The 16,131-nt window shown below is 47.5% G+C and overlaps 1 protein-coding gene across 5 annotated transcripts in view; it reads left to right on the forward strand.

Moving 5' to 3' along the window:
- The first annotated feature begins 522 nt into the window (after positions 1–522).
- Positions 523–16,131, forward strand: part of MRE11 (MRE11 homolog, double strand break repair nuclease) — a 51,427-nt gene continuing 35,818 nt past the window's right edge. The window contains exons 1-6 of one of the 5 annotated variants that reach the window (XM_016192916.2): positions 523–759; positions 1,975–2,107; positions 6,906–7,066; positions 9,560–9,647; positions 10,650–10,791; positions 14,593–14,707. In XM_016192916.2, coding sequence (XP_016048402.1) covers positions 740–759; positions 1,975–2,107; positions 6,906–7,066; positions 9,560–9,647; positions 10,650–10,791; positions 14,593–14,707 — 659 coding nt within the window. In that variant the 5' untranslated portion in view covers positions 523–739. Of the gene's footprint in view, positions 760–1,974; positions 2,108–6,905; positions 7,067–9,559; positions 9,648–10,649; positions 10,792–14,592; positions 14,708–16,131 lie in introns of those variants that run through there. The other 4 variants (XM_060179666.1, XM_060179668.1, XM_060179667.1 and 1 more) reach the window with 4 other exon arrangements.

The raw sequence follows: 16,131 nt of genomic DNA on the forward strand, positions 1-16,131 counted from the left end.
CGTGTGAGCACCCTGAGCCCCAGCACCCTGCACCCCGTGTGAGCACCCTGAGCCCCAGCACCCTGCACCCCGTGTGAGCACCCTGAGCCCCAGCACCCTGCACCCTGTGTGAGCACTTGCTGGTCTGTGTTCGGGCACCAGATGCCGGGCTGTCGCAGGCGGGAGAGAGACGACCAGGAACTCATGGCTGAGTGGGAACACAGTTCCTCGTTTATTAATCACATGGCCTTTTATGCATCTCTTCACGGGAGGTGGCAAGGGGAAAGGAAATGACTAGGAGAGGGGGCGGAGCGAAAAAAGAGCAAAAAGAACATAGAGAGCTCCATCTAACTGGTGGGGATTAAACCAATACCCTGCAGGCAGGGCGGGCCTCAGGCTAGACAGTGATTACGTAAATAGACCACAGCATCAAGCAATGCAGCAGACCTGGCGTGATGAACAAGCACCCTGAGCCCCAGCACCTCATGCTCCCCTCTCTGCTGTTCCCTCACACCCTCCCTGCCCGTGGCCTCGGTTTGAGGTGGAGGACTGGAAATCACCTTCGCTCCAAAGACATAAAACAGCTGTCACTACAGGAAGGTGCCATTCCTCTAAAACTGCAGGCCCGGTCTCTAAAACGTGTGTTTCCTGGTGGTTCTGCTTTCAGTTTGCTGGATTAGGGAGCAGGGGCTCCGAGCGACCACAGCGCCAGCCCGCACCCGAGGAGAGGCCAGGAGAGGCCCACCCGTCCGCTGCCGTCATGAGCCCCGTGGATGCCTTGTAAGCTCCGCTCGGGAATCCCGGGGACTTTGGGCTTCTGAGCTCCTCCAGCACGGTCACCAGAAAGGAGAGAATCCCCCTCCCGGAAGTAAAGAGCTTGTCCGTCGGCTGAAGTGCTAGTCGTCAGCAAGCACATTTAATAATTGAGCTGTGTGTTGGTGCAGCTGTGGACCCGGTTCTCCTGGTGACTTGGCACGTTGCTGTCATACGTGCATATTATTGCGCTTTGCCTTAAAGTGGCTTTCCTTTCTTTACCAGAGTGCTGCTCGGCTCTGGGACTTTGGAACTTTAGATGTGACAATCATTTTGCATAACCATTATGCTGTCTACCCCTGCCCTGGCTTAAAATGTTAAAGCTGGGGAGTTGGGCAGTAGCGCAGCCAGTTAAGCGCACGTGGCGCAAAGCGCAAGGACCAGCATAAGGATCCTGGTTCGAGCCCCCAGCTGCCCACCTGCAGGGGAGTCGCTTCACGGGTGGTGAAGCAGGTCTGCAGGTGTCTTGTCTTTCTCTCCCCTTCTCTGTCTTCCTCTCCTCTCTCCATTTCTCTCTGTCCTATCCAACAATGATGACAACAATAATAAATATAACAATAAAACAAGGGCAACAAAAGGGAATAAATAAATATTTTTAAAAAATGTTAAAGCTGCAGTGAACTTAAACTTCCTGGCAAGTTGTATTCACCAACATCTTTTTTCCATAATATTTATTTATTTATTTTGGCAAGAGAAATTGAGAAGGGAGAAGGAGAGACAGACACACACCTGGGAGAGAGTTGGCCTGGAGTGGTGAAATCCTAGTAACAACCAAAAAAGAAAAGAAATCTGTTGATAATTCAGATGTTCAAGATCTAGTTTAAAGTTAGAAAACTGACTTTAGGTTTCACTTCGTTTGTACATCCTTTTTTGTTTGTTTTGCCACCAGGGCTATACCTGGGGCTTGTGCCAGCACTACTTCACTAATCCGAGCAGCCATTTTTCCCTTTTTCCCCCCTGGGGTCTGTCCACCGCCCCCCCCCCCCACACACACACACATTGGATAGGGCAGAGAGAAGTTGAGAGGGGTGGGGGAGGCAGAAAGGAAAAGAGACAGATGCCTCCCAGCACAGGGGGGCAGGAGGCTCAAACCTGGGTCCCTATTCAACCAGGTGCACCACTGCTCAGGCCCCTTGTACAACCTTTTAAAGGATCATATTGAACTGTTCTTTTTTAATACAGAGATGATGAAAATACATTTAAAATTTTAGTCGCCACGGATATTCACCTGGGATTTATGGAGAAAGATGCAGTCAGAGGAAATGACACGTTTGTAACACTTGATGAGATTTTAAGACTTGCCCAGGAAAATGAAGTAAGTAGACTGACATCTTTACATTTTTGTAACTTCTTTCTCTTTAAGAATTTGCTTTATTAGGGAAGCAGTGGCATACAGGCCGTTGGCCACATGGGTGCGCTCTCATCCTTCCATGAGGGTGTCTGCCTGGGCCCCAGTGCCCACTCAGCCCCTCCCACCCTCCCCGCCTCTAGTACCAGTTTCGCCTGTGTTTTGCCCTTCCCTCCTTGTTGAAGTTCCTGCTATCGTTTTGTCAGCACACTCTGCCCTTCAGAGATCTGCTTTCTGCGCTCATGCGCTCGCCTTGCCTGCGTAAATACCAGTATGCTGGAAGCCCAAACAGCACTGTGTGCTCTGTGCTCTTAACTCAGGTTGGAGCTACTTTTGTAAGATGTGCGGCGTCCTGCGTGAGCACCCGTGTGGCGTGTAGATGCTGACCGCTGTAGCTGTCTAGCTGCTGTGTGGAATGAGACGGGGGTTGGGTCTGTGCCAAGAGCCCCAGGGGCGGCAAGGCCGTACTTTCTGGGAGTGTGGAGGTAGGAGAGGTCACAGGACAGCAAGGTGGGATCATTGGTGAGGCCGTTTCACTTGGGTTTTCAGAATGGACCAGTTTGGATGAGTAAAGATGGAATCTCGTATAGCTCGTGAGCAGCAGGGTAAAGGCCCAGCGGAGAGACCAGCAGCTATGCCGGGCGGGCTGGCTGGCTGGCCCGTGTTGCCCACGGCAGGCTGTGGGGGAGGGCCAGCAGTGGCAGTCTGAATTGTATTAAGGAAAAACGTTTTGTTTTTAATTTCCTTTTAATTGCCACCAGGGTTATCATTGGGGCTTGGTACCTGCACTATGAATCTGCTGAGAGAGTGAGGGAGAAAGGGGCACCTGCTTTACCACTCAGGAAACATCCCCCTGCATGTGGGGAGGCTGGGGGCTTGAACCCTGGTGCTTGTGCGTGGTGGTGTGTGTGCTCAACTGGGTGCACTACCACGTGGCCCCAAGGAAATATATGTGTATATATCTTTCTTTTCTTTTTTTCTTATCTTTATTTATTGGCTAGAGACAGCCAGAAACCAAGAGGAATGGGGAGATAGAGAGACACTTGAAGCCCTGCTTCACCATTTGCAAAGCTTTCCCCCTGCAGGTGGGGACTGGGAGCTTGAACCCAGGTCCTCGCACATTGTAGCATGTGCATTTAACCAGGTGCGCCACCACCCAGCCCCAGGGGGGGAATATACATATATATATATATATATATATATATATATATATATATATATATATATATATATGGCCTCCAGGGTTATCCCTGGGGCTCGGTGCCTGCACTACTAATCCACTGCTCCTGGAGGCCATTTTTCCCCATTTTTTGTTGCCGTTGTTATTGTTATTGCTGGGTTTTTTTTTGTTGTTGTTGAATAAGACAGAGAGAAATGGAGAGAGGAGGGGAAGACGGGGGAGAGAAAGAGAGACACCTGCAGACCCTGCAGTTGGGGAGCCAGGGAATTGAACCAGAATTCTTATTCTGGTCCTTGTGCTTTGTGTGAGGTGCGCTTAACCTGTTGCACTGCCGCCTGGCCCCCAAGTGTGTGTGTGTGTGTGTGTGTGTGTGTTTTAATATTTATTTATTTTCCCTTTTTTGTTGCCCTTGTTGTTTAATATTGTTGTTGTTAGATAGGACAGAGAGAAATGGAGAGAGGAAGGAAAGACAGAGAGGGGGAGAGAAAGACAGACACCTGCAGACCTGCTTCACCGCCTGTGAAGTGACTCCCCTGCAGGTGGGGAGCCAGGGGCTTGAACCAGGATCCTTCCACTGGTCCTTGTGCTTTGCGCCATGTGCACTTAACCCGCTGTGCCACCGCCCGACTCCCGTATACATATATTTTTAACCAAAACACTGCTCAGTTCTGCTTTGTGTTGGGGATTGAGCCTGATAACTCGGAGTCTCAGGTGGAGAAGTCATTAGCATAACCATTGTGCTATTTCCCCAGCTCCTTGATTTCGTTTTTAACTTCTAATATTGGAACAGTATCATTTTTACAGGAATGGTACAGAACGCTCCTTGTCCTTAAACCAAAATTTCCAGCACTTTACCACATTTGCTTTGTGTCCTTCCCTTTTGTACATCCAGTTTTTTTTCTGAGCCATTTGAGAGTAATTTCATGTCTCCGCAATGTGTTTATCAAAGCCAGGAGATAAGTGCGGGTTCAGCCTGTGTGCGATGCCGAGGTGTTGCCACTAGTAACACTGGCTTGTGGGCGTGTGGGTGGGTGTGGGTGGGCCTGTTCAGCGCCGGCTCAGCACTGCCTGCTGTGTCTAACTGCCCTGCTTCTTCCTTCGCTTCTGCTCGGTGCCTCTCCTCAGTTTGCCTTCCTTTCACAGCCCTGGTGTTAGAAGAGCGCCAGGCGGCTCTTTGTAGGCTATCCTTATAGGTTACCTGACATTTTCTCAGCAGTAGATCCGCTTTGTGCAGAAGGCCATAGACATGGGCTTTTCTTTTCTTTTTTTTCCTTTATTTATTGGATAGAAACAGCCAGAAGTGGGAAGGGGGTGATAGGGAGGGAGGGAGACAGTCACCTGCAGCCCTGCTTTACCACCTTCCCCCTGTGGGGGGCGGGGGGGTTGGGGGCTCAAACCCAGGTCCTTGTGCACTGTAACATATTCACTCAACCAGGTGTGCCGCCATCCAGCCCCTAGGCTGTGTCTTTCTCTGCATCCTGCAGTCACACACCAGGTATAAAAAATGCTAAGACATGTCGACTTAGCACCTTAATCATCTTTAACTGCTTTTTAAGCACAGTTGCTGTGTTGCCAGAACTCTCTTTTGTGCACATTTAGTTCCACTGTAACAAAGCAACTTGTATACCTTTAATATTTAAACTGAGCTTCATCTTTCCAGTGAAACAAAAACAATTTTAAAATCAACAAGAACGAAATTACAATAGGGAATGTCACTTCCAAATAAGGTTATTTTAAGAAATACTTTATTACTAGATAGAGACAGAGACATTGAGAGGAAAGGGTGAGATAGACAAGGAACGAAGGGCCCGGTGGTGGCATATCTGGCTGAGTGCACATGTTACCATGTGCAAGGACCCAGTTTCAAGCCCCTGCTGCCCACTTGCAGGGGGAAAGCTTCACATATGGAGCAGTGTTGCAGGGGTATCTCTCTCACTCTCCCCCTTACACCTCAATTTCTGTGTATCCAATAAATAAAACTAATAACATTTTAGGGAGTCGGGCGGTAGCGCAGCAGGTTAAGCGCACGTGGCGCAAAGCACAAGGACCGGCGTAAGGATCCCGGTTCGAGCCCCCGGCTCCCCACCTGCAGGGGAGTCGCTTCACAGGCGGTGAAGCAGGTCTGCAGGTGTCTTTCTCTCGCCCTCTCTGTCTTCCCCTCCTCTCTCTTATTTCTTTCTGTCCTATCCAACAACGAATGGCATCTATAACAACAACAATGATAACTACAACAGTAAACAAACAAGGGCAACAAAAGGGAAAATAAAAAAAAAAAGCCTAATAAAATTTTAAACAATGAAAAAGAGAGAGAGCCCTGCAGCACTGCTTCACCACTCATGAAGCTTTCTCCCTGCAGGTGAGGAGTGGGGGCTCAAACCTGGGTCTTTGTGCCCTCAAGCAGGTGTGCTACTGCCCAGCCTGCCAGATAAGATTCTGCAGGTTTTGATTCTCCCATCCGTCCAGGACCCTTTTCATCTTGCAGGAGTGCACTGCCTTCTCTTCCCACTGCCCTCAGAGCACTGTTGTAGGGGTTTTGTTTTGCTGCTGCTGCTTCTCCTCCTCGCCCTTCTCCTTTTCTCCCCCGGACTTCACTGCTCCAGGTAGACTTCTTCAGGTAGATAGACGGGCAGGTTAGACATCACAACACCAAAGCTTCCCCCAGTGCCTCGGGGAGCTGGAAGCTGGGTTACTATGGCAGCCTGCTCTTGCTCACCTTGCTTTGCTTATTCTGAGCCCCGGCTCTGATCATCTCTTCCTTTCCTCAAATCATGCTGACGTTTGACGTTCTGACTTAAGTCCTGTCTTTCTGTGGAAACCCCCAGTGTGATAGCCATAGTGCTCTGCTCCCCGTTGTGTATAGCCAGGAACTTAATCCGAGTCTTCAGACTGCACGCCTCTTGCATGCCTGAGTGTGCTGCACTTTTTTTTTCGGCCGCTCTCTGCTGCTGTGGGTGTTCTAGACGGTCCCTCTGAAACCCTCCGCCACAGCGTCCAGAGCACAACCCACAGTAGCACAGCCCTCCTGGGTGCTGCCTCAGACGAGCTTCCTGCCCTCAGCAGAGCGAGTTGTGATGACAGCTCTGGGGTGTGTGTGTGTGTCGCATGCCCTTTAATTTCTTTTAAAACAAATGTAAAGTTTAAGCTGCTTTTAAGTTAGCTTCATTTATTTGTTTGTTAGAGATAAGCCAGAACTTGAGAAGGAAAGGGGAGATAGAGAGACGCCTGCAACACTGCTTTACCACTCAAAACACTTTCCCCTTGCAGGTGTGAACCCGGTGTCTTGAGCCCAGGTCTTTCTTTGCGCATTGTGACTTGTGTATTCAACCAGATGAGCCACCGCCCAGCCCGTTTTTATTTTTTAAAGATGTACTTTTTTGTGTTTTACTTATTTCGTGTGAGACATAGTTTCACATGAGAAAGAGAGATGCCAGATCACTACTCTGGTCCACGTGGCCCTGGAACTGACCAGGGAACCTCGGGCCTCTAAGTCCTGTACACCAGACAAGTGATTTCTCTGTTATTGTATAGTTGTAAAAATTTTGTCTATAAAGCATACTCATTTTAACACCATTTTCTGTTGATTAGGTGGATTTTATTTTGCTGGGTGGTGATCTTTTCCATGAAAATAAACCCTCAAGGAAAACGCTACACACCTGCCTTGAGTCACTCAGAAAATATTGCATGGGTGACCGACCGGTACAGTTTGAAATTCTCAGTGATCAGTCAGTCAACTTTGGTTTCAGTAAGTAAGTATGTATTAGTTGCTTAAGTGAATCTCTACTTGTGTATAATATTCTCTGTGTGAGACATGCAAACGTAGACACCTTGCTATCCTTCACAGAAAGCTATTGTCCTAATAACTGTTGGGCCTTAATTCCTCAATGTTGTTGTATTAATTTGTTTTTCTTTAGTTAAGAGAGGGACTGAGTTTCCATTGAGCATTTTGGATCTTCTTCTGTTCAGGTCTTTTGCTTATTTAAAATTGAGACTGCGTTCTTTTCCTACTGCATCTGCAGAAGTTACTCAGACATTCTAGATACTAAGCCTTTGTTAATGCAGATGTTTGTTTTCCTAATTGCTGACTTAAAAAAAAAATTATTCCCTTTTGTTGCCCTTGTTTATTGTTGTAGTTATTGTTGTTGTTGTCATTGTTGTTGGATAGGACAGGGAAATGGAGAGAGGAGGGGAAGACAGAGAAGGGGAGAGAAAGACACCTGCAGACCTGCTTCACCGCCTGTGAAGCGACTCCCCTGCAGGTGGGGAGTCGGGGACTTGAACCGGGATCCTTATGCCGGTCCTTGCGCTTTGCGCCACCTGCGCTTAACCCACTGCGCTACCATCCGACTCCCAATTGCTGACTTTTTGACTCGGTTAATGAGACATTTTGTTGGCAGACGTGTTTAAGTTTGATATGGTGAAAGCCACTTTTCCTTTAAGACCGGTGCTTTGGGAACTGACTTATACTGCACCTCAGGGCCCTGTCACAGAGGCTCTTGGCGCTGCTGCTCTTAGCGTTCTGTAGGACACCACCTGCTTTTCAGGGGAAGACTGCCTTCATCTCCCTCCCAGCTTCTGTTAGTTTCTTCGTCTCCCTTGCCAGTTGTGACCTTGATACTTCTGCAGAGCCCTGCTGTTGCATCTTTTGTAGTGGGTTGTTTTAGGTCTTAGGAAGGAGGACCCCACAGAGGTAGAGGTGCCCCTGTCCCAGCTCACCGGGAGCGTATGCTGCTGGCCTGGCCCTTGTGGCTGCCCCACTGCCAGTACACTGGTGGTGCCCGCTCGGTGGCCCTGGCGCTGTCAGGTGAGTGCTCCCACCGCCTACCGCCTCCTGGGCAGCTAGGAAATCAGTTTTCATTACTGTGCTTTGATGTTCAGCTGAGCATAGACTTGAACTTTTAAAAACTGGTAGAATTTTTATTCTGTGTCCTTATTATCACTGACATTGGGAGAACATGAAAGAAAGAGTATTAGTGAGGGGCCAGGTGGTGATGCACCTAGTTGAGCTCACATGGTATAGCGCATAAAGACCCAGGTTCGAGCTCCTAGCCCCTGGGAGCTTTGCCAGTGTTGAAGCAGTGCTGCGGGTCTTTCTTTATTTCTCCCTTTATCTCCCTCTATCCTCTCAATTTCTGACTATCATTGTCCAACAAATACAGATAATAAAAGCAAATCTTTAAAAAATGCATTAACTTGGTGAAATAAGGGGAAACTTAAATCTCATTCATTTCTGTAGTATTCTATGAAGATGTGTACGACCTTCACGGAGGGAAATTGGCAGTATCTAAAGTGGACAAATGTGAATGCCCTTTGGTCTAACAATTTCCTTCTAGATAAGTCTCCTCTACTCTCTAAAAGGCGTTATAGTCAGGTTTGCTTGCTGTAGCTTTATTTATACAACTGTCTGGGGGTGCTCTAATGGCATAATGTGATCATAGTCACCCACGCAATGGAATGTGCCAGCCAGAATATCCTATGGGAGCTCTTTCTGTAGAGTGGAATAATTTCTCAGCTTTGATAAGGACTGGGGAGGGTTGGGGGCATCTCTGAGCACTCGAGCTCGGGACTTGTCATCGTGAGGCCCCAGGGTCCTTCCTCAGCGTCTCCTGCAACAGGGCTGAGTAGTGTCCTGGTCTCCCTCTTACTCTGTGCTCATGCTAACAAAAGTCCTTAATACATATGGTGGTAGCAGGGGGCAGCACTCTCTGCTATGCTACCATTTGAGTAAGGCGGGGCTAAGCTCCTTTGCATGTGTAGTTACAAGCTATTTTTTCAGTGGTGCACTGCACGTTACTGGCTTCATTTGCCTCTGCAGAGCTGCTGGTGACAAGGAGCCAGGAGTAGGTTGAGAGGCTTGAGTTGCACATACTGCAAGTGATAGGACTTGAATTTTTAATCTAGGTGTGTGGGTGTCCATTCCCCCAATAAAATCCTAATACGAAGCCTTTTACAATTTTGAGTCTGCTAACTTCCTGTTAATCAGATGTGTCTCTTTTTCATACACTTCACAACCTCCCTTACTTGTTGACTTTTCTGTAACAAGTAGCACTTCAGGATATTTTAAACTTGGTTGAAATGAGTTTACAGCGGATGGCCTTATTCTTTAAAGTTCCAAGTTAGTTGTCCTTTGGAAACTGAGATCATCCACTATTGTTGTTACTGTTATCATCAGAGGAGGGTACTGAAGGACACAACTCCTGTCTCTTTCAGAGATTTTAATTCTTGTTTATTTTTTCTTTAAGGTTTCCATGGGTGAACTACCAGGACAGCAACCTCAATATTTCCATTCCAGTGTTTAGTATCCATGGCAATCATGATGACCCAACAGGAGTAATTACCATTTCTTACTTTGTTGAAATTTTAGAAATGATCAGTTTCCGCAGTAGTACTTTTTAGTTAAATTGAGTCAAAAAGTCACGTTGACCTTTTGTAAGCTTTTATACTGCTTTTAAAATAGCTTTTTCTTCCCTTTCATGCTTAGGCTTTTTAGTAATTTTTAAGTCTATAGTAGTAGTTGGCAGATGAGATGCTGAGAGGAACAGGAAGTCCCAGGTGCTGGAGCAAGCCCCCAGCATTTGTACAGCCTGTGAGATCTCACTGTAGAGGAAGAGTGCTTCACACGCTGGTGTGACTTACGGGACGACATACTGCTACCTGCTTGCTATGCAAGTGGTGTGGTGGTCTTGGCCTCAGAATAGATGCTGCAAGCCACTAGTTACCTGATCTCCTCACCCATGTGTTTAGAGGTCTGCTTGATTTCCCAAAGCACCAGTTTCACGACTGGTTTTTATTTTCCACTGACTAAGACGTCGCAGTAAGTTTTCATGACGTGAACTTTATGTTCAGCAGATGCAATTCTAGATCTAGATGTTTTCTAGTTGTTATTTGTAATAGAAAAAGGCAGCAGGTAATTTACTATAAGTATTTTGAGAAGAGCCTGTCCTGATGTTTTGTAACCAAATATGTATGAAATATATGTGTTTGCCTCTAGGGTTGTCACTGGGGCTCAATGCCTGCACCATGAATACACTGCTCCTAGAGGCCATTTTTTGCATTTTATTATTGTTGTTGGATAGGACGGAGAGAAATTGAGAGAGGTGGGGAGAGAAAGACACCTGATGACCTGCTTCACCTGCTTACAAAGTAACCCCCCTACAGGTGGGGAGCGGGAGGGCTAGAACCGGGATCCTTGTGCAGGTCCTTGCACTTTGTACCATGTGCGCTTAACCTGGTGCGCCACTGCCCGGCCCCCTGCAGTATATTTTCAGTAGGTAATACTATGATGCAGTCTAGTTTTGATGCTTTAGTACTCATTGAGAATGTTTTGCACAGGCAGATGCACTCTGCGCCCTGGATATTTTAAGTTGTGCTGGATTTGTGAATCACTTTGGACGTTCAATGTCTGTGGAGAAAATAGACATCAGTCCTGTTCTACTTCAAAAAGGAAGCACAAAAATTGCTCTCTATGGCTTAGGTAAGATGGCTTTATTTTACTGTTTTTATTAATAATATGGAGTAGATCAGGCAGTTGGGAAATTGGATTCTACCGATCACGGTTGCTGTCTTTAAAAACTGGTGCAAATGTACTTTATTCCTTATTGGTGACTAGAGAAAGAAGGGTTTGATAAATTTTTAATACTTAAAGACAACTGTCCCTTGATATTTGCTTTGTCATTTATTTTTCAACTTGACAGGACAGAGAAATTGCGAGGAGAAGAGCGATAGGGAAGGAGAGAGTAAGAGAGACACTTGCAGCATTGCTTTGCGTCTCGTGAAGCTTGCTCCTGCAGCTGGAGACCAGGGGCTTGACCCGGGTCTTTAGGCTTGGTATCGTGCACTCAGCCAGGTGCTCCGCCTCCTGGCCCTGCCGAGCACCAGTGGTAACCTGCTGCACTCTTTTTTTCCCTTTCAAACAAAGATAGAAACAAACAAACAAAAAAAGACAGACATAGAGGGGAAGAGAGACAGCGGAGAGACACCACCAGTGCTTCCCCTTTCATGAAACTTCCTCAGCACCTAGTGCTCCTGTGTAGTTCTGGGGCCTCAAATCCAGGTTACATGCGGGGTAACACACGTGATCTCCTTGGTAGACTGTCTCCTGATTTAGTTATTTTCTTTTAAGCTTAGATATAGAATCCTGAGTGTTAGGTGACCCTCTGCACCCCCAAATGACCCTGGGTCCATACTCCCAGAGGTGTATGTAAGAAAGCTATCAGGGGAGGGGATGGGATACGGAGTTCTGGTGGTGGGAACCGTGTGGAGTTGTACCCCTCTTATCCTATGGTTTTGTCAGTGTTTCATTTTTATAAATAAAATAAATAAATAAATACAATCAAATTAAAAAAAAGAATAGGAAAGCTGTCAGGGGGATGGGATAGGGAGTTCTGGTGGTGGGAATTGTGTGGAGTTGTACCCCTCTTATCATTTGGTTTTGTTAGTGTTTCCTTTTTATAAATAAAAAATTTTTTTAAAAAAGGACAGAAATGGGAAACAAACAAACAAACAAAAAAGGAATTATCAAGTAAATCTGAAAACTGCATTTTATATCTTACAAGCATTTGAAAGCTCTAGAGCTTCTTTGCAACATACAGTTACTGGCCTCATGTTGACAGTGAGTGGTTAAAAATTGATTTGAGGGCAGGGGTAGATACCATAATGGTTATGCAAAGAGACTCATGCCTTAGGCTCCAAAGTTCCAGGTTCAATCCCCTGCATTACCATAAACCAGAGCTAAGTAGTGTTCTGGTAAAAAAAAAAAAAAAAAAAAATTCTGAATCGGAATGTGCTATATATAGCCTTAAAGTAAACATCAGATTTCAAAATCTTTGAAAAATGTAAACTGCTTTGCTAATATATTGGCTTAAATAAACAACACTAAGGTTATTTTTATAAGTTTAGGCTGACTTTAATGTGACTGTGAACCAGTAGAGGCTAGGAAGTAACTCCCCCGATAGCACCTGACAGGATAATCACTAGGTTAGTGCCTGCTCTGCCATGTGGGCAGCCCAGGAGGAGGCTTAGTGGTGCTGTGCTGTTTGCCCTGTCTCTCTGAAAAACTGGACTTGGACTAGTGAAGCCCAGCTGATGACAAAAATAAAAAAGAAAACTTTTAGCGCTGGTTCCTGTCACTCCCGTACTGGGGACCACGTCGCAGCACCTCCAGCAGCCAGCGTGTCATCGTCCTCTTCCTCAGCCTGGCTCCTCCAGTCCATTTTCATTTTCTTTGTTTGGACTCTCTCCTTCCCTCCTACCTTTTCGTTCTGTTTTGTTTATTTTGATCTTTCTGCCACTTGGGTTATTGCACAATTCCACATCTCCTGATGGACTCTTTTTTTCAACGGTAGAGTGTAAGAGACAGAGGAGAGAGAAGAGAGACATCGTAGCATAGATCAGCTTCTTGTGAAACTTACCCGTGTAGATGTTCTCCTCTGGCATGTAAAGGACCCACTCTACCGGGCGAGCCGTCTCCTGACCCAAAGACCTCCTATCCCCTCCCCTCAACAGAACACTGTTTGGCTGTGACTTGTGGTGGTGCTAGGGATTGAACCTGGGACCTCTGAGCCTCAGGCAGGAGAGTCTTTTCTGCTACCCATGATACTGTGACTTGTGGTGGTGCTGGGGATTGAACCTGGGACCTCTGAGCCTCAGGCAGGAGAGTTTTCTGCTACCCATGACAGTCTCCCAATCCTCCCCAAGCCTTTTGTATCCTTGTGCTTGGCAGAGACCCTCCTCCCAGCAGCCTCTTCTGAACGGACTCTGAAGCTGCCTGGCCCTGGGGACTCCTGTGTCCCACACATTTGCTTTCAGGTCCTCATGAGCTCCAAGGCAGAAGTGGGGTCCCTGGTCCCTGTTTCCCGCTGCTGTTTCCTGTGCTGCTGGCAGACACCCTGACCCTGAAGCTACTTGCCATCTGGCTGACCACCGCTTGCTCTCCTTACTGGGTGCAGCACCTCCCCACCTTCCAGACTGTCCACTTTCTCAGGCCGCCTGTACCGCCAGCCTCCAGCCTGGGCCTTGGATGCTGGACTTTTCCCCACTGCAGGCAGACAGCTGCTGCCTGAGCCACATTCTAGACTCCAGCTCTGTTCACTGCAGGCAGACAGCTGCTGCCTGAGCCACATTCTAGACTCCAGCTCTGTTCACTGCAGGCAGACAGCTGCTGCCTGAGCCACATTCTAGACTCCAGCTCTGTTCACTGCAGGCAGACAGCAGCTGCCTGAGCCACATTCTAGACTCCAGCTCTGCTCACAAGAGGCAGACAGCTGCTGCCTGAGCCACATTCTAGACTCCAGCTCTGTTCACAAGAGGCAGACAGCTGCTGCCTGAGCCACATTCTAGACTCCAGCTCTGTTCACAAGAGGCAGACAGCTGCTGCCTGAGCCACATTCTAGACTCCAGTTCTGTTCACTTCTAACTCTTAGTTGCTTTGAGACTTTTCCCCACTGCAGGCAGACAGCTGCTGTCTGAGCCACATTCTAGACTCCAGCTCTGTTCACTTCCTTCTCTTAGTTGTTTTGATGCAGTCTGTGTAGTGTATAAGGCACCTACCAGAGCAAAAGTATGTAGTTGCTTATAAGTAAGGAGTAGAGGAAAAACTGGGCATTTTAATACAAATTCAAGTATGACAGCTACATTTTCAGGAGTCTGGGTGGTGGTGCACCTGGTTAAGTGCACATGTTACAGGTTCAAGCCTCTAGTTTCGACTTGGCAGGTGTCTCCCTAACCTCTCTTCCTCTCTAACCCCCCCTTCCCTCTCATTTGGTCCCTATCCAAAAACACATAAATAAATAGAAAACCAAACTTTCCGTTCCACGTTGTGCACATTTTGAAGGCGTATGTGCTTGAGATGCAAAACATTCTTTGAATGTCTATTCACCTGCCGTGCAAGAGCCAGGGGCATTCACAACTGTGGATAGTGGACTCCAGCTCTCATGTACCTCTGATCGGAAAATGAAATACTCAGAGGAGCACACAGCTAAGAAAAAAAATATGCGGGGCCAGATGGTGACGCACCTGGTTAAGTGCACACATTACAATGCGCAAGGACCCAGGTTCAAGCCCCTGGTCCCCACCTACAGGGAGAAAGCTTCAAGAGTGGTGAAGCAGGGCTGCGAGTGTCTCTCTGTCTCTCTCCCTCTCTGTCTTTCCCCTCCCCTCTCAAGTTCTCTCTGTGTCTATCCAATAATAAATAAATAAAATAAATAGAGAAAAAAACATGCTCATTCTGAAAATTCAAAGTAAGGAACAGTTTTAAAATCACATCTGTTCATTTCAGGATCCATTCCAGATGAAAGGCTCTATCGAATGTTTGTCAATAAGAAAGTAACGATGTTGAGACCCAAGGAAGATGAGAACTCTTGGTTTAATTTATTTGTGATTCATCAGAACAGGTAAAATTATTCTCTGAAAATTTTGGATCACATATTGAGATTCCCCAAACCTCTGTGTCCAGGCTCGCCTATGGCAATGAAATGTTCCTTACTCTTTGGAGGGTATTGAGTGCAGACGCAGATATGCTTTGTGAAAGTGCATTTTGAAATTCTGTTTAACATGGATCCAGAGCTATAAAAGGACACGTACAGTGAGTGTGTGCACCAGGCGCAAACACGGCCATCCCTCAGTAAAGGGGTGGGTGGCACACTGCCGATGTGCTCCCTTGGCCTTCCCTGGGAAGACTAGCCCCAGCTGTGAGTCGGTGATTGCTCAGTAGGATGTATTTCAGGGAGCCCTGCTTGCTTTTGCAGGGTGGTGTTTAGAAGCCTAGATGTGACCAGTGAGGTGCTTTTTGCTAGGGGGGCTTGCTCAGCACTGCAGTGGCCAGTGTCAGGGACATACCCAGACCTCTCAGGCACACACGCGAACTGGTCCTGCCTGGCATGGACTCCTGGTGCTTCTGGTTCACTCGGCAGAGTCCATCTTCACCTCAGGCTTACCACATTGTGACACTCTCTTCTCTAACAGGAACCTCGGCCCTCAGGTCTCTGAGATATTTACATCCTTTCCTCCTCTTGGTTTGCATGTAGAGTGGCTTCGCGTTTGCTCGTGCGTGCTCATGTGAGGAACAGCAGTTCTGCCAGCCCGCGTGCCTTTAGCCTTGTTCTGGCTACTCAAGCACCTCCTAGGCCACCTCCCTCACCTTACATGCCCACCCTTCACTCTGCCTGTTTCATGCGTACCCTCTGCAGCCTTGCGCATTTCCCTTCTTGCTTTTGTGGCCTTGGAGTCTCATGTTCTCACCGTGGAATCCCAGAGCGGCCTTCAGCATGAGCCTTCATTGCCTGTTTGTTTCTGTACACAGCCCAGTGTGTTGCTTTTGCTAGGGAAGAACGTGGGCTTTGTGAGAGGAGAACTCTGTCGTGTAAAATATAGCAGTCTGGTTGTGTTGGTGTGTCTGCACGTCACGGGCCACTGCAGCATAATCTTCCCTCTTCCTCAGAAGGCATGATGCTCCTTGCAGGCACAGCGGAGTCCTGCAGAGTTCTTCACGCTGCTTCTCTACAGCAGGTGTGATGATCTCGTGCCCTAATTGAATGACTTTACTGTCAGTCACAGTTCAGGGCGCCAGTAGGCCGGGCTAGCTTCGTGGTGGGAGACAGACGACCAGGGACACAAGGCTGAGTGGAGAAGCATGTATTCCTTTATTCACAAGCGAACGGTTCAAAAAACTAATCTAATCTAATCACAACCCAAATTTGTCTTGCATCCTTCTCCTCCGGCTGCAGCGTCAGGAACCAAGGATAGGGGGCGGGGAGAAGAGAGAAGCGCGGAAAGAAAGGCAAAGACTAAACCAAAATCTCCGGGAGGTGGGGGGAGC

This window comes from Erinaceus europaeus, chromosome 20, assembly GCF_950295315.1.
Source record: "Erinaceus europaeus chromosome 20, mEriEur2.1, whole genome shotgun sequence".
NCBI classification, from domain to species: Eukaryota; Metazoa; Chordata; class Mammalia; order Eulipotyphla; family Erinaceidae; genus Erinaceus; species Erinaceus europaeus.